Source organism: Penicillium hispanicum (assembly GCF_028827665.1).
Source record: "Penicillium hispanicum strain IBT 35686 chromosome Unknown utg000002l_segment0_segment0, whole genome shotgun sequence".
NCBI classification, from domain to species: Eukaryota; Fungi; Ascomycota; class Eurotiomycetes; order Eurotiales; family Aspergillaceae; genus Penicillium; species Penicillium hispanicum.
The window spans coordinates 663,898-681,109 of NW_026623194.1; the positions used below are offsets into that span (position 1 = coordinate 663,898).

Sequence of the window (17,212 nt, forward strand, 5' to 3'; positions counted from 1 at the left end):
GGTGTGATTCTGCCATATACAAGTCATTGCACGTGACTGGATCCACTCGCGAGGTATACAACAATGCCGCTCAAGGCGCGGTAAGACTGACGTGATAGAACTGCATCTACAATTTGAGGAAGAATGAAGATTCGGGTCAAATTATTAAATGGTAAGTAAACTAGGGGGAAAAGCGCTCAACAGTCTCGATATGTGTAGGAAAGTGTCGTATCTCGTAACGGGCATGGAAAGAAACCATGAAATCATAATTGCGAGAAATAATAAAGTAGACATAGGAAATGAAGACGTATCAGGATGACACAGTCCCTAAAAGGCGGCTTGTTTGGGCAATCTTTTCGCTCAACGCTCGGATATTGCGAGCACCCATGATATCCAACAAGGACACCTCGGCTTTGAGCTCTTTGACAATCCAGGAGCGGAACTCCATTGCAACGAGGGAGTCGATGCCTCCAAATCCGAATCGCTGCGCATCAATCTCCGCAGTGGGGATTGCAAGGAGAGAAGAAAGCCTTTCGACAATTCCGTTTGACACCACACTCACTGCTCCTTCCTGGCTGGATGTTGCAGACAGAAGAGCGGCAGTGCTTACGGTCTTCTGCTCGACCGACTCAGTAGCCTTGCCTGCAGATACAGTGCGAAGATGCGTGAAAAGAGAGTAATTGAGATATGTCGGTGCCGGAATGTCGTTCTGTCGACACATCTCAGCTGTTGGAAGGCCGAGCACAAGCTGGGATCTCGAACGATCGCCAGAGTACGACGCTTGTCTGTACCTTGGGTCGATGAGGAATTCGATCGTTCCCTGCACTTCGTCCTCACGCAGCAACTCGAACAACGTTGCGGTATAAGTTCGCATCGAACTTCGGTTCTCTGCGACCCAACCAACGTTGGACACACTGCCAAGATTGATGCTGCATGCGTTCATCCCTCTAGCGGTGCGGAAAGCTGCCAATGCATCCTGGAAAGTATTCCCTGCTGCGTAGTTGGATTGACCGCGGTTTCCAAAAATACCCGCGACCGACGACAGCATGACAAAGAAATCGAGGTCTGCCGGCAAAACTTCATGTAGATTCCATGAGCCTTGGACTTTGGGTCGAACGGCAGCCTGCCAGTCTTCGAAAGACATGGTTGCAAATGCACCATCCTAGGCATGTTAGCTCCCTATGCAAGTGAAAAAAAGGGGGAGACACTTACTCGCAACACCATGGAACCCTGCATACATCCTTTGATGGGTGGTAAAGAGGCGGAACATTCTTCGACAACTGCCCTCAAGCGTCCCGCGTCCGCAACATCACACTTGAAAATGTGGACATTGCATCTCATATCCTTGAGGTCTGAAATCATTTCCGTCACTGGATCCGTAACCTTCCCGGAGCGTGACAAAAATATGAGGCTCCTAGCACCACGCGACGCCATCCAACGCGCCAGACTGCGACCTAATCCACCAAGGCCACCAGCGAGGACGTAAGATGCAGCGCCGTCAAACTGATATGGAGTCAAAACCTCCGGTGCAACCGGGATGACATCGGATGAACTGAGTCCGACCACAATTTTTCCTGGGTCCTCTTTGCCCTGGAGAGCGCGAATACCTGTTTCGAGCTGACCGAGTCCCATCAGAGTCAATGGCTGGACAAGACTCATTCTGTGGTCTGAGAACAGGCCCACAGCCTCGCCCAGCAAGCGACGAATCAAGTTTGGACGACTTCGGGCGACCGAGGAAATCTCAATCTTCGTTATTGTCACATTTTGTTGTAGTGGAGCTAACTCAATGGTGGTGTCAGCTCGGGGGTTCGTGGTAGAGGCATCGATGAACCGCCCAAAGGGCGCCATACACGCGACCGACTCCTGCATTCGCTCGCCGCTTAGAGTGTTAAAGATGACATCGACTCCCGCACCCTTAGTGCGTCTCATGATTCCCTTGGTAAAACTCAGATCTTGGTTGGAGAAGACATGATCTTCTGGTATTCCGTAATGGCAAGTGAGGAGTTCTCGGTGTCCGCTTGTCGAGACCGTGACATACACCTTTGCTCGAACCAGTCTCGCATATTGGATGGCAACCTGGCCGAGAGCATCGGCGCCGTTATGGATCAGAATACTGTCCTCCTCACACAGCTTGGCCATTTCTTGGAGCCCGTAAAGCACGGTAACGCACACAGAAGGGAGACTTGCAGCAATGGGGAGCGACATGTCCTCGGGCAGTTTGACTGCCAGAGCTTGATCAACGCGTTCAACTGTCCGAAGGCAGCTATGGCGCTCGTCGCCTGTCAGATAAACAATATTGTCGCCCGGAGCAAAACCGTCCACAGAAGTCCCGACCCTTGAAACGGTCCCAGCGGCCTCATTTGAGATGTTAAATGCCCCAACATCTGAGTTGAGCCCTGCTGCGCAAACGTTGACTTCGATTTCAGAACCACCGAGGGGCATGTTGGGCCCAGTATCTGTGATCCAGTAGAGTTCATTTGGGCCAGCGATCGGGATGGCGAGCTCAATAGGTCTGCTCACATCTTCGAGCCGCTGCATTTCTGGGGTTGCTGTCGATGACTTTGCAGCAAGTAAATTGTCTGCCTGTTTCCATTCGCGGAGACGACCGATGTGTATGATGTTATTTTGAAGGAGATACTCTGCATGCCGATCATCCCCATGCTTCTCCACAAATTGATGCGTAGTGACTTTCTGGATGCAGGTTGCGAGACTTTCTAAGGTGACGTTTTTGCGGTCTGCAATCGCCAATGTGACGATATTGCACCCATCTGCGTCCCGCTCCCATCGAACAGTCCGAAGGAGGCCCAGACTCATACTCGCAAATGGTTGCTCGTGAGGATCGAGAGTAACCCACAGAATCTGCTGGCATTTTATCAGAGCCTCCCGGAGCGCTGTAAAAGTCCTTTCATCTATGTCTTTCAACCAATCCAACTCCATGTCGAGCAAAGAGATGAAAAGGGCATCTTGTAAGTTGATCCGATCAAGTTCCGATGGCTTTACCAAAGTCACGTTGGTTTCGTCTCGCTGGAACATGTCTTGCAGGGTAGCAATGGCAGAATCCATTCTCGTTGAGCCAGAAGTCAAGATGAAAACGGACTGGAGTGGTTTGTCCTCCGAAGCAACTGCAGTTGAAACCAGAATACTCTGCCAACTAAGATCTTCTCTTTCTGAGCTGGGATACTCAATATCAACACCCGAGAAGCCCGACTCAGAGAGGAGTGTGTTCCATTCAGTGGCTGGAATGTACGGACACCACTGTCGAATGGGCTCATTGCCAAGCCACCATCCAGGTAGCTGGCCGAAGACGAGAGAGTACCAAAGAAAGTCTTGTCTGATTCCCTCTTGCATTATCAGCTGGCCACCAGGTCGAAGCAAAGACCGCAGATTGCGCAATGCAGTATGGAGGTTAGCTGTAGCGTGGATCACATTGCCCGCAAAAATCAGGTCATAAACACCGGTCTGGAATCCTTGATCGACAGGGCTGTTCTCTATGTGGAGAGATTGGAAAGTCATCATGTCACTCCATGGCTGGAATCTTCGTTTCGCCTTTTCGAAGAACCTCGAAGAGATGTCCGTAAAGGTATAGCTCGCGATGCTTCCTTTGGATGCGTCTGGTGAGAGCACGCTAAGAACCTCAGCGGTGAAGCTGCCGGTACCTCCGCCAACCTCCAAGATATTTAGACCGGAATGCTGATGTTGAAGGAGAGAGAGGTGGTTGTGGAGATGTGTTGGTAGGCTATGTAAGTGAAGGCTCTCTTTGTAAACCTCTTCTATCACGGAGTCTTGCCCAAACATCAATTGGAGCGGGTCAACCTCTCGTCTCATAACAGCGGCCACGTTGCGACCTAGGCGTGCAGTGATAGCACCCTCTGCACTATGACTTTCGATCTCTCGATCAATTGTCTGTTTCAAAGACGAATCTTGTGATGCTGTCTTGAATTCGCCATATGGAAGATGGATGATCTTATCTTCCACTAGTCCCTGCTGCATATGCTTCATCCAGTCATAAAACCGGCGCAAGTGCACATCAAGCTCCACGACATCAATGCCTTTCAGCTCATCTAAAGCATCGGTAATGTAGAGCATGCAAGCAAGCTGAAAACGCTTTGCCCAATACAGCTCTTGCTCCAGGTTTGGCTCAATCACCGTGCTTAGTTCACAAGCGGTCTTGGAATCAAGGAAGTGGACATCAGGCTTCCACTCGATGGCAGTGCATATCTGTCTCTCAGGATTTTCCATTGGTCCCGAGTCAAGTGGTGTGAGCTCAATTCCATCCATTTTGACTCTTTGTGCCTTGGAATTTGCGTCCAGCATTCGGATTCTACCTTCGAATTTCTCCGACGGGGCAGACGATACCGATGCATGCCCTATGAATTTGGAAAGCGGCTTGGAGATCAAGTCGGCCGATACCCACATGTCGCGAATATAGGTCGGTAGTCTGATCTTCTCGAGAAAGGTCTTTCCGGTAATGTCAAGTACCGCCGCAATCATCATGTGAATCATGCTGTCCATAGTAGCGGGATGGATCAAATGCTGATGCATGTACTGTTTAGGCATTGATGGGGCGATATCAGGAACCGTCACCACACCGGTCATGGTCCCAACTCTCGAGCCAGTGGTCTGAACACCGTCCAGATTGCGGAAGAGAGGGCCAAAGTGCAGTCCGCATGTTTGGAGATTGTTGTATGCAGTGCGGAAATTCATGGGTCGGGTGCAGGTTTGCTGGATTTGCTCAAATTCTTCTTTCCACGCTTGGGCTTCCTGTAGTTTCTCACGACCGTAGTCAATTGACTGAGACGGCGGAACACATTCAACGGTGATGTATCCATTGCAGTGTTCGGTCCATTCGCCACTTGACTCATTGTATGAGCTAATCTGGAAGCGACGCCACGTCCGTGATTCAGGGGATCTCTCAACCGTTGTCATTGATAAGCTGACTTCGATACCATCCTTCGTGTCAGGAACAATTAGAGCTCTTCTGATGAAAACGCGTCGGAGATGAAAGCCCGTGATATTTTTGTCCGCAAGTAATTGTCGGGACGCCTCAATGGCCATGACGAGAAAGCCAACTCCGGGATAGACAACACTTCCTGTCACCTACGACGAGTCAGAAAATTTCACCAAAGCGAGGATCAGAAAAGACATACCACATGATCCCTGAGCCAAGGGTTCTCATGCAGTCTCACAAAGTGCCGCCACCTTGGGATATTAGAGTCCCAATCCACCACAGGAGCACCAAACAAATCGTGACGTGGAAATCTTCGAGTACGAAGGTTTCTACTCAGCCGGCTCTCGTATATGATCTTCTCTGTGTGCTTGAAGCTGTATGGCGGAAGATCCACCAAGAGTTTGGACGGTCTCTTTGCCTGTGGTCGAGATGCAAGATTCACCTTATGCAAGTCGAGGGGAGACCCATTTGCAGCCAGAAATCCAACGGCAGTAATCAGGACATTTAGACTGGGGTCGTTGCGATTGAGAACCGCCAGGTACTTGAGACCAGATTGGGCATTGTTCGCGGATAGTGTCTCCTTGATTGCGCTTTGCAATGTCGAGTGGGGACCGATCTCCACGATTTGAGGCATCGAGTCGCTCGAGTTGCTGTCAAATCCACTTGCAATTGAGCGGGTATACATCGCGATCAGGCCGCCAGTAAATCGGACAGGCGACACCATGTTATCCACCCAATACTGCCCAGGAAGATGCTCTGCTGTGACTTCATCGCCAGTAACTGTGGAAAACATATGTACCAAATGGGGCACGGCCAATCGATGCCCAAAAGAAATGTCATCCATTAATTGGAGGTACTCCTCGGCGATGGCTTGCATATGGGCTGAGTGATAGGCATTCTTGACGTTGAGTTTCCTTGCGAATACTCCATCGGCATCCAATATTTCCTTCAGAGCGTCCACCAAGGCCTGATCTCCGGACACAGTGTTATTCTTGGGGCTGTTGTAGCAGGCGATGATGAGTTCTCCGGGAGACGCTTTGCGAACTGACTCGAGATATGGCTCGAGTTGCGATGGGCCCAGGCCCACGGCCATCATCGCCCCGTTGGCGGAAAGTTGTTTCGAGGAAACATATCCGCGATAGTAAGCAACCTTCCAGGCCCCCTCGCGGGATATCTTTCCGGCGCAATAGGCGGCAGCTATCTCACCCGATGAGTGACCGGTCACTGATGTTGGGAATATTCCCCAGCTCGCCAGAAGATCAACGATGGCGACTTGCAGAGCTGTACACAATGGGTGCGCGATTTCGGGGAGGCTGATGCGTGGGGATTTCCGTTCGGTCAGAAGCTCGTCTACAGTTGTTAGTGGGGATTTTCGCGAGCCAACAGAGGTGGTTTCTCACCAATTAGCGACCATGGGCTTCCTAGTCTCCGCACATAGTTCGACGCATCTTCCAATGATGCCTGGAAAACAGGGTACGCCATGAGCGCTCTACCCATGGCTTGGTACTGAGCACCTTGCCCAGTGAAAACATAAGAAATGTCCGGGGCGCTTGTTGTCCGGATGGGCTTGATAAAATTATGCTCCGACAAGTTCCACGAAAGCTCTTTTGTGGTGGATGCTGCAACGAATGTTTTCCACGGGAAGAGTGACCTTTTGTTAGCAAGTGTGAAGGAAAAGTCGTTGAGCAGATGGTCGTGGGCACCAGGCCGAGTGATCTTTCGTTTGAGATACTGAGCATAGAGGGAGGCATTCCGCTGGACACCCGCTTCATCAAAAGCCGACAACAAGAAGAGACGTGGAATATTTATCAGACTGGAGTATGCGTTGAAGACACTGAGTGGAGGAGATTCACAGAAGCCCTCGCTTGTAGGGGTGTCGATGAATGTGGCTCCGCTGTCTGAGTGATCACTGTCATCTGCAGACTCTGAGCTGCTGTCAATGCGCCCAGTCTTTGCTTTCGAGACTGAGACTAGTCGACTTCTAGGATGATCGATCTTCGGTACGGTCGGGGCGGTATGGTGAATAGCGGAAATGTGACGCTCATCCAGGTAATGGAAAGCGTCATCGAGAACACAATGGGCGTTTGTGCCGCCAATCCCGAATGAATTGATTGAAATTCGACGAAGTCCAGATGACGGCCATGCTGTATTTTCCGTGGGAAACGCAATATCCCAGTCAGCTGCGGGGATCTGGGGGTTGATTTGCTGAATATCAAAGTTGGGTGGGATGACTGCTGATTCAAGAATAAGGATCGACTTGATGATGCCTGCGACACCGGATCCCCCCTCAAGATGACCGATTGTGGATTTGATAGTGCCGATATACAGCGGAGTGTCACGATGGCACTTGAATGCCCGTGCAAGAGCTCCTGCCTCAATAGGATCACCGGTGCTAGTCCCAGTGCCGTGGGCTTCCACGAACCTGGTCTGCGCCATGTCCAGGCCGGCTCGCCAGTAGATTTCACGGATCAGCCTCTCTTGTGCTTCGGCACTGGGAACCGTGATTCCGGGCGTGCGGCCATCTTGATTGACACCGGTTTCCCGGATGACGGCGCGGATGGTATCGCCATCTCTCACGGCGGCGTGCAGTGGCTTCAAGACTACGGTGCCGACGCCCTCTCCACGAGCGTAACCCTCTGCGCGCGAATCAAAGCTAAAGGATCGCCCTTGGGGCCCCAACAGACCATGGTGGCTCATGCCAATTGTCTCCACGGGATTCTCGAGGATACTAACTCCGCTCACAAGGGCCTGGGAAGATGTCACAATTAATAAGCTATTGACGTCCTTGTCGATGGTACAGCACGTACCATATTCGTCTCCCGGGAACGCAAGCTCTGGACAGCTAGATGCAATGCCACTAAACTGCTGGAGCAGGCGGTATCAATGGTCATACTGGGGCCTTTGAAGTCAAAGAACCAACTGACCCGGTTGGAGAGGATCGCATTGGTGACACCTGTTGGTTTGTACTTGATCGCTGTTTCGGGATCCGAATTGAGGATTCCCAGGTAGTCATGGTTGAATCCACTGACAAACACAGATGTGTTGGATCCAACAGCACTGGCCATGGGGATACCGGCATTTTCCAGGGCATGGTAGACATTTTCCATCACCAGCCGCTGCTGCGGGTCCAGGGTAAGCAGCTCATTCCTAGTGATGTTGAAGAAGGGCCCGTCGAAATGGGCCGGGTCTTCCGAGAGATAGTGTCCGCCTTGCACATGAAACTAGATGAAGCACGCCCAGTGATCAGTATGATCGGATTCCTCCTGCAGTTGCATCAAAAAAAGGTGAGACCCACTGTGCCGCCATGTTCGGGGTCTGGATGATAGAAAGCATCCGCATTGAAGCGTTCTTCAGGAATCGTGGACCAGGTGGATCGAGATTGTAACAGAAGCTCCCATAAGGTTTCAGTAGTGTTCGCCTCTTGTGGGAAACGTGTTGCAAAGCCCACGATGGCGATGGGCTCCAGAGCATCTGGAGGAACGTCCCCATCGCCATCAAGGCTGTTGGCCAGCGAGAAGTGGCGCATCTTCCACAAAATGGACGGTAGGTCTCAAAGTTAGGCACGGCGTCCACAAGGAAGTGCTCCATCATGGGAACGAGTCGAGCGAAGCGGCCATATTTGTAGTCCACCCAGGGCGAGTCCAAGCGTCGAACTGGCAAGGGTTGGAACGGAAGCGAGAACTTGCGCAGACGCTAACGCGAGATGAAGTTGGAGGGAGTCCACAGATGAGGTGAATTGGGAGAAATTGGGTTCTGGGCCTCCGGCGGACAAGCACGAGCACGTTTACGTCTTGAGCTGCGCTTCCGGGTTCCGCTCATTCCAACCTCACCTCCAACTCCAATCCACTCTGGGAACACTGAGAGCACCAGGAGGTTGGTATTCTCGTTTGCAAAAGGGGGTCACAAAGTGGATCTGGACTTTTGTCGCACGAGAATCATCCTCTGCATCTCAATCCCGCCCTGTCGACTATCTGTGCTCCGACTAGTCAGAAACGGCGAGCCGCAGCAATGATGGCGTCGTACCCCGATTCCTCCCAAGCTGAGATGTCTCTCCAACTCGCCATGCGGGGAAACGAAACCTGGAAGCTTCCGTCAACTGCATGTTCGCCTTTCTATCATTGTCGATCCCTGCATGTCCTCCCACCTTTGCCGCCCCTAACGGCGTTGCGCGCGAAGCACACCTCCGGATTGGCTCTGCGCTCGCTGAGTGTTAACCCATCAGTACGGGTCGAGCTGCCGAGGTCGCGTTCTCATTTGCCCTTCCGGTCTTTGTGTGGACTCGCATGCCGTTCGTACATCCGAACTGCTGCTCCCGCGATCCAAGAATTTTGCTGCGCGTGGACTTAGGCTGTTTCTCTGCAGAAGATCCGCCGTGATCAGCGACGTCAGGAATTTCAGGCAAATAGGGTACCTTGCATGTCTATGTAAGTAGATAGGTAAGCAGAGCAGCCGGCGTGCAATAGCAACGGGGTTGTTTCGGCCACCAAAACAACAGCCCAACCGACGCGCCTCGGAAAACAAGCGAATGGTTTCGCAGGGGACTTCTGATTAGTTTCAAGACCATCCTTTCCCTGGTCAAGGATTACAACGTCTAACAAGACAAACTCATTCGCCGGTTTCTTGTCCGCCAATGTCAAGATCTACACCGCACCCAATTGATCATTGTATTCTGCGCCATCGTCCTCGGCACTTTACCAACCTAGGCAAGAGATTTTGCCCCCCAAAAACGTGGCTCAGTGCTGACTTGATTCAAACTGACTCCACTCGCAACCTGGTGTCAAAGAGATTAGGGGCGTAGTGCACCTCTGGGGCTGCACGGCTCCGAATGCGGCAACAAATGCGCTCATTGGTTTTGAGCGCACGCGTGTGGCCTGACGCAACTCTCCCTGAGTGTGTGTCTGTTTATAGGTGGCTTATGAGTGCCGGCGTCTATGATCTTGATTTTTTTTTTTTTTCTAGAATACTCCAAGCTACTTGGCGTTAAGGTTTATACCTTCATGCAGCTAGCGGGGGCCTCAGGACGTGGATGCAGTGCATTGGTCAATCGAGGCCCAGAGCACCGGCATCGCCTGCGCCCGCGTGAAAGAATCATGCCCGGGGACATGGTTCGTACTTATCGATCAAGCCGGCAAGCATGTGGGCATGGCGCTGCGTGGAGAAAGCCGGCGGTGTATTTCATCGATAAACCCTCTTCTGGCTAGACCCCATACTTCTCTTTGATGCATGGTACTTTTGTCACCAGCGCAGATCTATATGATGATTCGCGTGGCAGCGCAAGTGCCTCATTTGGCTCGCATCGACGTCGCCTTCTGTAGTGGGATTATCTCCGGTGGCGCGCCATCGAACCTCTAGCTAGCGCCATTTGCAGCCAGGCGCCGCATTTACATGGTCCCATTGAGCGCTCATCGAATTGACCAGTCTATTCGGGTATAACGTGGTATGGCATTGGTGATAGTCTTCCTTTCCCCCATTCAGCTGGACTCTTGTGGCCAGCTCGGGAATTGGGAAGTCTTTTCCACGGAGGCATGGGTGTTTACTCCCTGGCCCTGGTTCCATTCGTCCTGGTATTAAGAGACAATAGTTAATACGGCCGATATAGACAGGGAGAACTCGGACTATGGCTTTGATGAAAATAAATTATTGGGACAGCAGCCGCAATTTGATATCACCTGATCCAACCTTATCGTCGACTCACGCCAAACCGAAGAACACTTCCTTCGACATGAACGACTTCTGCGGCCAGACTTTCTCCATTAAGATGAACACCGAATCAGCTGAACCTTTGGCCCAACTCCCTCACCCACAAAGCAGTCCCTCATTCGGTACTCGATAGGTTGATCCTCGCCCGTCGCCTGCGCCTGTAGGTCAAACCGCCAAAGCAACCTCGCAACCGCTAGACAAAGTCCCATCATGGCTAGCTGGCGGCCAATGCAGCCGGTGCTTCCGGCACTAAATGGCGCGAAAGCTGATAGTAGTTCATCCCCCATTTCTTTGTCTATCCAGCGTTCAGTGTGAAAGTTCAGCGGCTCGTCGATGACTCGTTGCGGTGGATTGCGTACGGCGCTACACCGACGTTCGTTCCCGGGGGGAACCAGTGACCATCGACCACGAGGCATTGTGCTCCCACTATCTCCCGGGGAAGATGACCCGGTGTCGGGGGTGAGAGATGAAGACTCTCGTTCACACAGGCCCGGAGATACGGTAGCGAAGCTAGTTTACCACCCAGTTCAAACCGGATGGCGTCTTCACTTGCAAAGGCACCGCAGGTCTCGCATCTCAATTTTGAGAGCTTGACCGGGTGATACGCTAGGTAGAAGAATCCCGCTACAAGGCCGCCTGACGTGAACTGCGAGCCGTCCACCATGAGAAGTACGCTCTCGCACGCAAGATCGCCAACGGAGTATCCTTCGCCCGTTTCTGGATCTTTGCCGTTGAACAATTTTCTAAGCATATCCTTGCCTCTCGTTTCACATTCCTCCTTCTCAGGGCTCTGCATTTTTCAGCGCTTCATCAGCTTTTCGAGGCAGACATCTCGGAAGCGAATATTGTCGTGATATGCTGCACCACCAAGCCAAGGGCCGAGTTCTGTTCTGAACAAGATATATCGCCAGCATTTAGACAATGTATGGTAGTCGACCTGATATGCTGATATGCCGGTCAGTAGTAATCTTACGTCTTATGCCCCCCCTCCACCTTGACTTACCAAGTACCAGTCCCGGGTCGCTCTGGGAACGAGCCTAATAATCGAACTATCTGTCTCGTTACTAGTCAGGCCAAACGAGCTGCCAAATCCAAGTTCACCAGGAATGCCGAATACCAAATAATTGCTGGCTGAGCAAGAGCATGGAAAGACAGACGATGCAATAGCATCCCGATGGCCTGGTAGCTGTCAGTGTATCTTTCGGCTCAGCAGAAAAGCATTTTTACGCACAGATATTGCCAAAATTCCCAAGGCCAAGACAGCTCCGTGGACTCTGGGATACTCCTTTCGGGCGAGTTTCATCATAATTGGATGCAATTGAGATGTGGGAGCCTCCATGACGTGGGCAGGACAGAGGTTGAAGTTGTGTTATCAACAGCTGGAAACAGCCCTATCTACCGGTGTCAATTTTTACTGGTCAGCTTCACGGGACACCATTCGTGGTTTAAGTAGACAAGCCACAGACAACCACTGAAATCAACGCCAGGCCACGTCGCCCAGCTGGGTTCGACTAGGACGCATTTATGAAAATTGACGTCCGTCTCGCTCCGCTCCGATAACTAGCTTCTGCCCTCTTTTCGCCTTGATCTCGGCTACTACTGAATTTAAAAATCCCCTTTCCACCGTCTGCTTCTCCTCTATGCTTGTCTTTTGCCATTTGCTCCGGCGTTTCTTAGGACCTTCCTCCCATCGTCGAGGCTCTGTAACCGGCCTTTTCGCTACGTGATCCACCATCTTATTCAAATCATAATCAAAGAGCAATGTATGCTTGAACGCACTCAGCTTGAGTCCTCCGTTCCCTCCGGGCTCTTTCCTCCCGAGTCTTCGCATGGCCAAAGAATGGCGAGAACCCAATAGTGCTTACTTGGCATCAAGTCCCAGGATGGCTTCAGCTCACGTCGATAGAAAGGATCCACGGTGGGCGCAGTGGGATCACTGTCAGGACGGCTTCGCGTTGCGCGAGCGTCACCTCTTAAGACCGCCAGGTCCATGTCCAATTTTGCATGGATTATGTTGACTCGCCAAGATGGAAATCTGGCATTTCGTGGTCGTCGCGCTTCTGACACCTTGTTCCCCTGCCTCTTTTTGATATACACCATACACTTTCAATCTTACCAATGCCCTCATATCCCATGATTGAGCGCGGTGGCTCTTACCAGATCTGATTCAGCTTCTGCTCGGGTCGGCCAGCCATCCCGTCGCCTCGAAACGTGAACCATCAATGTCAATATAATTCCCCGGCCATACTGAGGATCTACGGCCGGTTCCACGAAGGCAAACGAATAAAACAGCGCCGGATGCCAGGATGAAAGACACAGAGACTGATTGTGCCCACAGAATGTCCAAGGCCAACGACCGGCCTGAGCATTTCCTCGCGGAATTGGTGTACAATACTTTACGGGTCCCGAGCGTGGTCGATCCACGCGGCCGAGATTGTGTCGGTTTGTAACTGCGCTCTGTCCGGCGTTGAACATGTCGGCTATCCAGATTGATCGAATCATCACTCCGGAGCGCTGTGGGCGATAGGCTATCTCTGCGAACAGCGGTTCGCAGAGTTCCTTGATGAGCCCGAGGTCCTCTGCAGCCACGATCCGTGATCGGGTCTTTGTCCTAGATGGTTGATTGTGCGGCATTGCGAGGGATATTTCTTACAGAAAGGTATAGTTGTTTCTACTCATCTATGATAGCATGCGGATACTCGCAAAATGGCGAGACCGAAAGACGATGAGAGATGATATCGAAAGGGAATCGAGGTGTTTCCCGAATACACTTGGCCCGGATATCGGCCATGATGCTTTTTAGGGTTTGTTGTCACGAATATTGCGAGTCATGGGCATAAACAGTCAAGAATCTCGAATTCTATTTGATTCCTTGGTTCCCAGAAAAGATATCCTTGATTCCCAGAAAAGATAAGGATGCGATATGGCACGACGCCTCAATTCGTGTATGCGGCAGCGCCGAGAAGCTGACATGCAGGACTCGGCATTTCCAAGCAAAAAAACGGCATCCCAGAGCGACAGGCAGGCAAAATCCAAGTTACAGCCCCTAAGAGAGCTGTATTCCACTTGCGCACCATTAGAAGCCGCAGAAGCCCCGGCCGGGACTATACAATCTCACGTTCCCCATTCAGTAAATCGTGTTCATGTCTAAGGCCACCCCTCTCGGCGCGATCTATTTCTCGCTTCGATCCCTCGCTGGTCTCGTCGATCCATCCTTTGCATTCTCAGCCATGGCCTCGTCATCATCTAATATTACCGTGGAACCGATCACGCGCTCTTCTCGACCCCCGAAACTGCGCCCTCCCTTGGAGAGATCGTCCATGCTGCACGGGGAGCGCACCGTTTCATTTTTTAAAATCCATTACTTACTATCACGCTGATTCGTGCGAATATCGAGGCTGCATTACACGTTCTATTGGGTTGCGGCTTCTTTGAATAGACAGATGGATCGAGAGCCATGGTGATGATCCTTCCAGAAGGCCCTGTTGCGGGTTCTACAGCAGTATGCGATAATCAGAAGCTTCACGAGACGGCCCAAAGCCTGGAAGACAAAGTATCTAAATTGATTCAAACTATTCAAAATCCATAACCTGTCGCCGAAATGTTGGATCCCGTGCTCGTGGTCGTGCCCACTACGCCCATCATTCATTGTCATCAAAATCATCAAATGTCCCTCCATCCCCCTTCACGCCGATGCAAGCTTCCTGGGTGTAAAGACCGCAGAGCCGCGCATCTTGTACTCGGGCGACGGACTAACTCCGCCACGGTACCATAAAGCTTCGTCTTTGGGCATTGTCTCCACACCCTCCAACCGCAGCCCAAAGTACTCGTCCTTAGATGGATCTCTCTCTACCCACTGGCAGTCCCGGAAGGCAATCTGCAGGTCTTCGTAGCGGAATTGACCCCGTCCATGGTAGTGCTTTCCCAGCAGGGGGATGATCGCCTTGCTCGCGATGGGGCCGTAGTAATGTGGGATACGAGAGAACAGATGATGTGTGACATGATCCGACGAGATATGGTGCATGAAGTGGGTGCCGATGAGGCCGAAGTCACGATCGATGGTTGCGGTTGCACCTCGAAGAAAAGTCCATGATTCGGCGGTATACTTGGGCACCGCAGGGTGGGTATGGTGGAGATATGTGATCATCACTTTGGAACATGGAGTCGTTAGCTCGGTATATCATGGACAAGATAAAAAAAAAAAAAAAAAAAAAAAACTCTCGCAGTTCACATACCGATCCAATGATTCACCCAAGTCCAGGGCACGATATAGACCCAGAACAGAGCTTGGAAGGATCCGAGCGCTTGATACAGGTGGTACAGTGTGGTGATCGTCGCCAAGCAGCCAAGATCTGACATGACGATGGCCGATCTCTCGGATTCTCGAAATAAGGCGCCCCATGGGTCGAAGTGACTGTGCCGCCAGGCCGACATTCCTTGCTTGATCACCGCGGATGGCGGGCATGTAATGTTGGAAAGGATGTACCAGTTCCAGCCAATAGCCTGCTGGAGCAGGATACGCAAGAAAAGAACCAACGGCGCGTCCTGGCCAACCTCGTCGAGAACTTCGACCGCGTGGCCGATCTTGTCGGCGTATTCGGTGCGGCGGGGCGGGACATAGTTGAGATCCTTTTCGATGTGATTCGCATAGATATGATGGCGGCGGTGGGTGGATTTCCAGGAGAAGTAAGGTGCAAGTAGGCTTGAGTGCAGGATGAAACCGATTGTATCATTCAGGACGCCTGACGTGGAGAAGCCACTATGACCGCAGTCGTGGGCAATCACCCACAGTCCTGTCCACACGACTCCCTGGCAGAAACCATACACGTTGACCACCGTATAGTATGCGATAGTCGACTCTGTGACAAACTTGGTGTGCAGAAGGTAGTGGAGAGCTCCGAGCAGAATGGCGGAATATGTCAGGTCGCGAGCGAGGTAGAAGAAGGACCAGAATAACGACGGCCGGAAACAATACTCGGGGATGGCATTTCGAAGTTCTTCGACGCTCACTTCTTTGTTGAGGCGCTAGCCAGAGAATAGCAGCGTTAGCCCAAATCCAACATCTTTCAATAAACTATGGCAGGGAAATTCCAGAGACATACACCTCCCTCTACCAACTCTGTAGGATGAGGCTCTTGCTGTGTCTGAAAACCAGATCGTGTGTTCTCCATTGTGATGACAAGTGAATATGCTTCTTCAGAGAGCAGATCAGAGGAAGAGCGTACATATTTGTATCTCATACTAGAGGTTTACTCTTGGCACCAAGGGGCCAAGATAAGGCCTTCCATCGTAGTACCCTTGCCGACACATATCCATTCTTGTCTCTCAAGGCTGGTAAAGTTACAAGCAGGATGAGGCGCAGTGATCCACCAACCCTATCGAATAAATTAGGAGGATACTCGGCACTCCAGCTGACCACCTTGATCCATTCCAAGGTTTGAATGACTTCTATATGGACACTGGCGGTCTGCGTCGGTGATAGTGCAGAACTACTCTCCATCTATACTTGGTTGTTATTTTGCCCCGGCGGATCCTATGCAAGACCAATGAGGAGGGAATAATTTTCGGCAGACTAACCTTACATATTTCGATCAGGGTGCAAAGCTGCAGGAAAATACGCCATGATAATCCGCGCTACTAATCACCTCGTGGCAGATGGCTAGTGCTGAGATAAGCTGCAAAGAGGCCTCTAGGGCTACGGAAGTGTATTGGATCGCGAACACGTATTCTCAATATACTAATCCTGATGTGAGATATACTAATGCATGCTTGGAAACGTGATAGACAGGACTGTGTATACGTTGAGCTCGTATGTGGACAGTAGAAGAAGATAAAGGACTATGCCGCACGACACACCCCGTAACTCTCGAGAAAACAAACCCTTTAGATAAGAAGCCTAGTCGCTCACCTTTGCAGCCGCCAAGGTGAAGCCTGCTGCTTTCTTACGCACCATCAAAGTGGACACACCAGTGCATGTTCCCAAAATACCCGGGTACATCGACACATCCACCTCGCAGACACTCACGCCACACACAGAGGCTCGAGTCCAGAACCACGATCGGGTCATAATCGGTACTGACTGGGCAAGTGCACAAGCCATAGTAGCCCCAAATAGTGTTCTGAATATATTCCTACATGGAGTTGGTCGATGTCACCCCGAACCAGCAAAGCCTCGTCGATCTCGACGAAGTAGCGACTAAATTCATTACATGCCAGGCTAATAGTCTCTCTTATTGCGGTCAGGTTAATCTTGCAACCTTCGCTAGCATATCAAAGTAGTTAAAGACAGTATTAGGCACATCCAGCTGGTTAGCTGAGCGTGTGCCACTAGAGATCACGCTGTATTGCGAGGGCGAGCCTTGAGGTTGTTGCGTTTGCATTGATTCTATATCTGACGATGGTGCAGCTGCTTTCTGGAGTTTGTAAATATGTACCCCTACATAATATATCCAAATTGGTACCAACCTGACCACAAACTTCCTTTCTTCATCACCTCATCACCCTTCGATTAGTTCTTGGTGGCCACCGAGGTAGATACTTATGCCGATTGGGTAGTTTGTTCTAATCCTAAGGCTTATTATAGTA

At 51.2% G+C, this 17,212-nt stretch overlaps 3 protein-coding genes across 3 annotated transcripts; all 3 read right to left on the reverse strand.

The window, feature by feature from the left end:
* Window positions 1–289: 289 nt before the first annotated feature.
* On the reverse strand, window positions 290–8,453 carry N7459_002015 (type I polyketide synthase; the record flags this gene model as incomplete). Its single annotated transcript, XM_056941200.1, has 6 exons — window positions 290–1,141; window positions 1,192–5,076; window positions 5,127–6,277; window positions 6,328–7,675; window positions 7,735–8,148; window positions 8,223–8,453. The coding sequence occupies 6 exons, from the start codon at window positions 8,451–8,453 to the stop codon at window positions 290–292; spliced, it is 7,881 nt and encodes a 2,626-aa protein (XP_056803055.1).
* Window positions 8,454–10,946: 2,493 nt separating this feature from the next.
* On the reverse strand, window positions 10,947–11,423 carry N7459_002016 (uncharacterized protein; the record flags this gene model as incomplete). The annotated part of the gene is made up of 1 exon (XM_056941201.1): window positions 10,947–11,423. One exon carries the CDS (start codon window positions 11,421–11,423, stop codon window positions 10,947–10,949), a length of 477 nt encoding a protein of 158 aa, XP_056803056.1.
* Window positions 11,424–14,312: 2,889 nt separating this feature from the next.
* Window positions 14,313–15,798, reverse strand: N7459_002017 (uncharacterized protein; the record flags this gene model as incomplete). Its single annotated transcript, XM_056941202.1, has 3 exons — window positions 14,313–14,776; window positions 14,863–15,652; window positions 15,730–15,798. 3 exons carry the CDS (start codon window positions 15,796–15,798, stop codon window positions 14,313–14,315), a joined length of 1,323 nt encoding a protein of 440 aa, XP_056803057.1.
* Between the last annotated feature and the right edge of the window lie 1,414 nt (window positions 15,799–17,212).